General features: G+C 45.9%; 1 protein-coding gene across 1 annotated transcript in view; it reads left to right on the top strand.

The window, feature by feature from the left end:
• The first annotated feature begins 1,896 nt into the window (after positions 1-1,896).
• Positions 1,897-9,356, top strand: part of fbxw8 (F-box and WD repeat domain containing 8) — a 15,845-nt gene continuing 8,385 nt past the window's right edge. The window contains exons 1-7 of the mRNA XM_080530516.1: positions 1,897-2,125; positions 2,516-2,620; positions 2,890-3,054; positions 3,178-3,266; positions 5,069-5,226; positions 5,515-5,711; positions 6,087-6,302. Of these exons, the coding sequence (XP_080386642.1) occupies positions 2,027-2,125; positions 2,516-2,620; positions 2,890-3,054; positions 3,178-3,266; positions 5,069-5,226; positions 5,515-5,711; positions 6,087-6,302 (1,029 nt within the window). The 5' untranslated portion in view covers positions 1,897-2,026. The remainder of the gene's footprint in view (positions 2,126-2,515; positions 2,621-2,889; positions 3,055-3,177; positions 3,267-5,068; positions 5,227-5,514; positions 5,712-6,086; positions 6,303-9,356) is intronic.

Genomic DNA, 9,356 nt, shown 5'->3' with positions numbered 1-9,356 from the left:
AACCTGTTCCTAACAGTTTCGCCAATTTATAGACATGGGTAGTAGTAGGCTATCTCTGCGGCATCGGCTCGCTGGCATCCTTTCTCTCAGTGCAATCATTCTGACAGCTCTCTCCATATCCTCAGGAACTTGAAGGCACCATCTACAGTGGATACATGTTTTATTTATTTTTTTAGTTACATCCTTCATATTTATTTGTATAACACAATCAATATACCTGGGTTTTTCATGACATGTTTGCTTACGAATAACCCAAACATAACAATTATGGATATAAATAGTGCCAAATAGCCTATCATATATGCCAAACATTTTACTGTTCTGATCTCCCAAAAAATGAACCTGGACTTGACTTCATTATGTCAGTCATCTGAACAGCGCAAGCAAGTTAAAAACAATTCAGGACCGTTACGTGGCTTGCATTACTCATACAGGTCCATGTGCACGCACCTGTGGTCCTTACCTGTTGCTGGTTTTCCCCGCCGTATAAACTGACGCCTACAGGTGTCGCTTTCTGACAAACAGCACGAGGACTGTGATTTGTATTGCTGTGCATAAAACGCATTTAATGTTGACTCTTCTGTTCAAGTCCGTTCTCTCGCTGTAACCACTGTCTCTAACCGCCCAGCTTTTCTCCAACTGGTCGCCGATCCTCCTCAGACGCGATGCGAGCGACTGTACCGCGGAGCATGGTGAGGGTCCTCCGGCGCAGACCGAGTCGCCGGGAAGAGGCAAAGGCTGGTCTATCGGGAGCCAGCACATCTTTTCTGAATCTCTCAGACAGTTGTTTGTTTTCACTGTTTTCTCTCTCTCTCTCTCTCTCTCTCTCTCTCTCTCTCTCTCTCTCTCTCTCTCTCTCTCTCTCTCTCTCTCTCTCTCTCTCTCTCTCTCTCTCTCTCGCTCTCTCGCTCTCTCTCTCTCGCTCTCTCGCTCTCTCGCTCTCTCTCTCTCTCTCTCTCTCTCTCTCTCTCTCTCTCTCTCTCTCTCTCTCTCTCTCTCTCTCTCTCTCTCTCTCTCTCTCTCTCTCTCTCACTCTTCTGGAATATGATCCCCCTTTGCTGTCCCGATCAAATCTGGACTGTTTGTTGCTCTCCCTCCACTGTATTATTCATTAAAGTGTCACATGGTGTGGGGGTTTACATCATCTTTTCCCAAAGAGAGAGGTAATCATTAACTCTTGAAAACCCTCGTCACGCCTGATCTGACGAGCCTTTTGTTTGATAGAATGGATGAAGCAGGACGTAGGCTATACTTGAATACTCATAGGATTTCAAATAGTTTAACATTATATTTCTGAGAGTATTGCACTGCAAATTATTTACAATTGGACTAATGTTATTTGTAAATGATTCGCAGCTGAACGCTGCACCTATAATAAACCATGCGGAATTAAAATGTGCGGAACTTTATGACGGTGAGATGTGTCTCGTCGGCCCACTTTTAGTGTTGGACATCTATGTTTTGTTTTGTTTTGTCAAGTGATGTTACCCAACATTTCAGCTGTTATAATTCAACATTATAAAACAATAAGTATAATTAACAATATAATGATAACAATATAATAATATTGGGTCATCAATGCTAGAAAAACATGGAAGAAAATGAACTTTTGGCGTTCAGAGAGGATTGGAAGAAGGAGTTGACGAAACCGAATGAGAAACATCAGACTGACTCTAACGCTCCTCACACCCCCGGTGATTCTCTGGGCCGACCAAGTCAGGAAGACTCCAAAAATCGATATTTTGAAGATGTTTATCAAAGCAGCAGTGAATCAGAAGGAAGACAGGATGTGTGCTCCACCTCATCACAACAAAGGACCAGAGTCAGAATCATCCGAAAGCGACAGAGTGTACCAGCATCAAGTAATGGAAGGGAAGGTGGTGGGGAAGTGTCAGATGAAAGGACATCCAAGGACCAACCAGAGTATGTGTCCATCGCAGAGGGCTTGCTCGATGGAAGGACAAGTCCCCTGCTGGACAGGATTCAGAAGGAGAGGACACAGAAGAATAAGAGACAATACCACAACATGACAGACGCTTGTAGCATCTCCTTGCAACAACAACAGCCTCAGAGAAAAGTCAACAAGGGCTCAGAGAAATTACTGGATCAATTCATCCAAGACCTTGTAAGATGATGATGATGATGATGATGATAACCACATTTAAAATATGAATTGTCTATACGTGACGTTAGAATTATAAGGTTCTATCTCCATTTTTGTCAAAATTGAGTTTTTTACATAATCTGATCCATTAGGTGTTTATTAATGCCTGTGTGGTGTTATTTTTAAAATGTTGACATTTTTGAGTTAGTAATTCATAAAATACAAAGGTTCCATCTCACAGAACATAATGGAATGTAAAAACTTTGACGCTCAATATCTCTGAACTACCCTAAACGGAGATAGAACCGTATAATTCTAAGATCACGTATAGTCGGGTTTGTGATTGTCTTCCTTGTGGAGGTCGAGAATGATAGGAGAACAGTGAGAAAATGCTTTTTCCTTTTTTCCCAGAATGAGCTCAATGACATTCCCTTCTTCGACTGTGAGTTGCCCTACGAGTTAGCGCTAAAGATATTCCAATACCTCAGTCGGACAGAACTGGGACGATGTGCTCAGGTAAACCGTTAGGATCAAACATTAAGTCACATGACTCTTCTCACACAAAGCAGGATCATCTGTAATACTTGTCCCGGTAGAGGTAGAAATCGGTGGATGTTTGATACCATTCCTCATTCCGTGCATTACAGTGAGCCTGCCGTCCTCCAGATTTCTACCTCCGCCAGCCTCACCTGTGTTGTTAGCCTACTGGATGTAAGCTACAGTAGTAGCCTATAGTGAAGATCATTTGATGCATTATTTCTCCATTATCTCCATTGCTTTCACAGGTGAGCAAAGCATGGAAGGGCCTAGCAGAGGACGGGGTCCTGTGGTTCAGGAGATGTCTAAAGGAGGGTTACCATCGTGATGCCAGTGTCTCAGACTCCCCCTGCTGGAAGAGTACGCTACGAGACTGCAGGAACTCTGAGAACACTGTGCGCTCTAACTGGAAGGTACTGGCGGGTCGGGGGGGGTCAGGCTCAATTGGAGAGTGTAACTCAACCGATGCATTTTGAACAATCACAATAACAATGAATAAAACATAATCTTCTTCTTCTTCTTCTTCCAAATTCTAGAATCGAGTTGGATCCATCAGTCAACTGCAGTTTGAGCTGGGCAAGGTGTTGTGTGATGTCAGTTCCTGTGACAGCTTTGTTGTCGCTGGGTAAGATTTCCGAAAGCCTGTATTGGAGTGTCATAATAGAAATCATGTGCTGTGTTGAGTCATACGTTTATTTTCTGTCTACTGTAGATGGCCTAATTACTTAAACCATTAGCAATAGCGTGGATATTTGCGCAACCTTCCCCAGCAGCACAACTTTATGAGTTGTGTATCGCTCATCTGCTTGCTCAAGTCAGTCCGCAGTCTCACCCTAATGAGTGGAGATGGAAACCATGGAAACCATACTACTGCATTATGACATCATGACATGTCTTGCTCGTTCACATGATTGTTTTTTGCTTTAGCTTTTGTTTTTGAAAATAATTGAGTTTAGCTTCGATTTTTGTTATGCTATGGATTCTGCACTGAATAATTATATTGTGGTCAATTAAAATAGCTTGGATGAATGAGGTAAGTGTGGATGGCGTGAGAACTCAACTCTTGAAAACGAGCGTGCTAAATGCTCCACCGGGAGGCTGGGGCTCCTGAGACGGGTCTGATTAAATTCTCCCCTGGCCCCAGTCAACCCTGAGCCTCATTAGAGAGCTGGGCTGATACACACACACTGCCGCCGTCGCTGCTGCTGCTGCTGCTGCCTAATGCCGAACTCTGTTCACACCGGGAGATCTGCATCACTATTCTGTCTGTCTGTCTTTCTTTCTTTCTTTCTTTTTTTCTTTCTTTCTTTTTTTCTTTCACATTTACATTTTTGGCATTTATTTAGCATCACGCCTTTATCCAAAGTGACTTACAAAAAATACATTTGTAAGTAAGTGAGTCATCTATCCATCAGTCATCATAAGAAAAATAAATGGATGCTCGGACCAGGGGCCATTGGCAGTCACAATGCTAGAAGAAGGAAAATTACTTTTCCCCTCTTCTCTCTCTCTCTCTCTCTCTCTCTCTCTCTCTCTCTCTCTCTCTCTCTCTCTCTCTCTCTCTCTCTCTCTCTCTCTCTCATCTCTTCTCACGCTGGGCGGAGGACGCCTGCATAGACACGGTAGCAGCTGAGGAGGTGGTGATGGGGGGGTAGTCGTGTTACAACCACACAGAGAGACAGAGAGTTAAGGGGGGAAGTAGATAAAGGGTGTAGACTCAGCGTGGTGTTGGAAGTAGTATTGTAGCGTTAGCGGTACAGTCGTGTTATAGACACACACCAGAGGGCTTTCTTATTCTGGAGTTGACAGGGGAAGTGGAACGTGTGATACAGAGTGTAGTAGTGGAAGGGGAAGAGTTGCATCTGATTATTGTGGTGTCACTGTAGCTTAGCGGTGCAGTCTTGTTAACGGCCACCCTGTGTTCTGGGACAGTGTTGTGGTGCTGCGGAGTGGGAGGTAGCGAGCTGAAATGGTTTATTTGGCAGTCCTTTGGTCCCACTCTGTGGTTATCTGCAGCTCTCTCCAGCAGCCCAGCAGCAGTCCTGATCCACATCCAGAGAGGGGTGTCTCTCTGTGTGTGTGTGTGTGTGTGTGTGTGTGTGTGTGTCTTGCTCGCTCTCTCTCTCTCTCTGGTGTATTATGTGTGTGTGCGTGTGTGTGTGTGTGTGTGTGTGTGTGTGTGTGTGTGTGGTGTGTGTGTGTGAGCCCAGGGCAGCTGGTGCTGGGGTGCCTGGTCTCAGGCCTGCTGTGAGGGACTCAGCTGCCACCCTACCTACTCTCTAGAAAGACTGTTCACTGTTCAAGCCTGCAATACTGTGAGCCTCACAGACACTCACAACAGTTGAAGCATCGACTTGGTGCCACTCCACACATAACCAATCGTCAAGCGACCCACACTCATGTCTTGGTTGGTCGTCTGTCCTGTAGGTACACTTCAGGGGACGTCAGACTGTGGGACACCCTCCACTGGGACTCCCCAGCCTCCTATCTGAAGCCCAGCCCGCTGACAGCAGACACCACCCCCAGGCCACACATCAGTCTCGTCAGGGTCAACAACACTGTCACCGTGGCAACCTACGACGACGGTGAATAGGAGTACTATCACCTCTGTAGTCATAGCGACGTGCTCTCTTTTGAACGTACATAAGACATATTTTTACAGATGACTTACTTGCATGAAACCTTGCTTTGAAGACATACAGTTGACACTGGCATTGATTCATTGAGATCGCTAGCAGCGGAAAAAGGTTTGCATAGCGAACTCTGCCTACTGTCGAGGTTGTGTATGCATAGCCGACACCGTCCCCTTTTATGTGGTGTGTACAGTGTATACATTACATAGCCCGTAACCCACTGCTCCTCCCTGTGTGTAGGGTGTGTGGACGTGTGGAGCACGGAGACGGGGCAGGAGCCTATCCACCACTACCAGAGCCCCGCCACGGTGCACACCCTGGCTCTGAGCCCTGTGAGCCCCACCATGGCTTCTGCTGCTGGGATGGACGTCCGGCTGGACCGACTCGATGACCGGGGCCACTGGAGGACTCTGTGTCAGGCCCAGCTGCCCAAACCGGTCAGCCTCTCTCTGCCACCTGGGAGTCTGGGGCCTGTAGAGGCTGTTTGATTTTGGACCAAACCCCCAACAAAAAATGTCACAACAAAACTGCCTCATTGTGCTTGGCTTTTGTAAACCACTTTGCTATTTTGCTGTAGCCAAAATGTGAAGTGCTCTATAAACAAGAATATTTTTTTATTATAGGAACGAAACAATTACGTGATGTAGAGAAACAAGTTTGATGTTTGAAACACAGAAAAAAAAATCTAATCAGCGTAAATGGTACATGAAGAGAGTTTCATGGCATGGCTTTGTTTAGGTGTTTTATGCATCGCTGCATAAAACAGATGCAACCACATAGTGAATGAATGTTATATATCCTCCATATTCCAGGTGGAAACCCTACTCCTGGTGCCAGACCAAGAGGAGCGCCCCCTAGTGGCCTTGTCTGCTGGGGACAGTGTGTACCTGCTGGCCCCGCAGGACGAAGCCCCCCGGACGCTCCACTCTGTGTACGGCCACCCGGTCACCTGTCTAGACGCCTCGGCCTCTCAGGCTGCACTGGGGGTCAAGAGCTGTGGCTGGGCCATGAACGACGCAGGCAACAAGGTCGGTTCCTCAAATCAAATGTTTCCACCTCAAATGTTTATTGATCATACGCGCAGGATACAGCTGTAACGGTACAATGAAGTGCTTCTCAACAGTCTATTAACATAATAATACATACAATGTGTATAGTGCTTTCTCAAAGCACTTAACATGTAAAAAAGAAATTATATACAGTATATATAAGAGGACAGTAACAGAACATCCATAAGATACAGCCCTATACCCTGCCTTAACAGGTGTGTTTTTTTAGCAAGGTCTTAAAAGAGTCAACACTGCTAGCAGCTCTGACATTGTGGGGGAGAGTATTTCACACGTGAGGGTTAGCAGATGAGAAAGCTTTGTCACCCATGGTGCGGAGTCTGGTACCGGGGACAGTGAGGGAGCGGGTGGGGCAGTATGGCCACAGGAGCTCGGGCTGAGAGGCTGGGGCAGAGCCCTGTAGGAGTAGGGATGAAAAGGAGTTTGAAGTCAATCCTTTGATGGATAGGTAGCTAGTGGAGGTCCTGGGGGGATGAGTACATGATGAGTACAGGTGATGCGGGGGGGGGGTGAGTCGTTCTGTATCCGAAATGGAGAGGAATGGGCAATGTTCCTGAGGTGAAAAAAAGGACAGCTGTTGTGTTTTATCGATGTGGGTCTCAAATGAGAGGGTTGTGTTTCGAGGCGGACCCCCAGGTTTTTGGCTTGTGTGGAGGCTGTGACCTTCACATCCAGGCTATGGTAACGTAGGCCTTCTTGTTCTATAACAGGGTTCAAGACAGTTAACAGTTGTAAGCCAAAGTTTTTCTGCGCACTCATAACAAACATGTTTTTATCCCGAATAGGCCTACATTAGGAGGGTGATATCGACGCCCCAAAGTGAGTTTTAAAGCTGATTAGGTCACCGACCCTGTGTCCCTGAGCAGCGCTCGAACCTGAGTCTATTTACACTGATAATACTCCCCGACGACGGGGTTGTGTACCTAGCCAGCCTTGGGACCCAGGGCAGTACGGTACATATTGTACATCTGGAGCAGCTATAAGGGACTGTGAGTGTAGACATAACCCCAGCTCCTTCTGGGCCTGTTTCTTAATTACTACTGCAGAGTTTACTCTCATCTTGTTGTTCCCAAAAGAAGCCGTTGTTTGCTTCTAATAATGTCACGTATCTAAGGACCCTTAATTGAGCCGTACACCTTTATTTAGCTCTCGGGAGTTGCCCCAGAGACATGGACTCCATTTGGAGCCGGCGTGGTATTTACTTAGCTACATAGAATCGTTAGTGTATGGTATTTCAAGGCAGAGCTTCGTCAAGACGGGTGTGCTTCTGTGTCAGTAGACAGAACGAATGGCTTACTGTTTCAAATGGCTACTTCAAAACGTCAGTGTTCCTCTCTGAAGATGGATGTTTTAATTCGTTTTTTAAAACAGATGTTGGTAGATAGGTAATTATAGAAGTGGCTAGCGAACGGTACCAAATGGAAGTGGACCCTCTCTACTCTGCTCTGTTCGACAGGTCTTTGGCAGCTCTCTCACAATGACATCATCCCCGTTAGGATGTCCTCATCTCTGTCCTCGTCTCAGGATGAAGCACTAAAGCACTACATCGTGGACCTATGATGGCCATACAAATACAATGTATTATGGTATTATTATTAAGAGTTAGTATGAGGGGAAATACAACTTCTCTGCCGTGGTTCTTCAAACGCTCTCCTTCCAGGGAAGTTAATGTACTGTGCTGAAATGCACCATTGTTCAAAATTAAGAGTGATTAGTACCGCCGTGCCTCGATAGTATATGCCAATTCATGATTATCACGTATTCCTCCACTAATTACACTCACACACACACACACAAACACACACACACACACACACACACACACACACACACACACAGACACCACACACTTTAATCAACTTAACAAGTCTATCGGTCTCATAGCGTTTTTGACAGCATTTTCATACTGCGAAGGGGAAGTAAGAATTGCCAACAGGCGCTGGCGAGGCAGAAAGTGTTTATGCGATATTTAATGAGAAGACATATGCCTAATTAAAACCTGTCAAAGAAATGGAGGTGGCATCCTGGAATTTTCTCTCTCTCGCTCTTTTCACACCGAAGATAGAGTCATTACTATGATTTATTGTGTTTTGGCTGATATTTCAGATTAACTTTGACAACGTGCCACTATTGGGTCACCGTGCCTCTGTCGTCTACGAACCACAAAAAAACATACAACGGAAAAGTGTGTGTGTGTCTGTCTGTCTGTGTGTCTGTCTGTGTCCGTGTTTCTGTGTGTTTCTGTGTGTCTGTCTGTGTGTTTGCCTGTGTGCCTGTGTGTGTGTGTGTGTGTGTGTGTGTCTGTCTGTCAGTCTGTCTCCTGTGTGGCATGGCCAGAGTCAGACTCCAGGTCCTCATTACCAGTCCCTCTCCTCTGCCAGTCGACCTCGGGGCCCGCCGGCGCGGACATCTGCTCACTAGTCTACTGGGCATCCGCGGAGCTCCACCAGACCCAAATTGGCAAAACCGCTGGTGCCGTCTGTAGCTCTAGCCGAGAGACAAGCAGATTAGTTCATAAGAAGCATGGCATGGTGTCATTCCTTCAGCTTAGGATGGCCATGCTTCCCATACGCCAGCTACGATTAGCAAGGTTTCTTCACACTGTTGTGAGCTCATTGTCCCCCACGGTGAAATCGGGGAGTTGGACTGTGGGTCCGTCTCCGTCTGTTGAGATGTTCGTAGGTCACAGGTGATATCCGACGATATGGACGAAATCTTGTGTGAATGATGCGTCTTGCCGGCGTTTACAAAAATTACACTGATTGGCCCAAGGGGGGCACTACAGTAAACAACTGAATTTCCCGAAATGACACTGATTGTCACCCGTTCACATAAGGAGGGACTTGTTTATGTTCATGATCATCTTTGTTCATGCTTTTGAAACCGTAGAAGTTTTAGCCACTCTTGTTTTTAGCACAGGCCTAAAAATGACTCCTTGAAGTAAAGTGTAATAATGAAATTGAGTGTAACAATTTTCGGGACATTTGTCTCCGATTATAAACAAAGGGATTTAAT

This window comes from Nansenia antarctica (assembly GCF_963989245.1).
Source record: "Nansenia antarctica genome assembly, chromosome: 5".
Classification (NCBI taxonomy): domain Eukaryota; kingdom Metazoa; phylum Chordata; class Actinopteri; order Argentiniformes; family Microstomatidae; genus Nansenia; species Nansenia antarctica.
The sequence above is the reverse complement of the archived record's forward strand: the minus strand, read 5'-3'. Positions and strand labels throughout refer to the sequence as shown.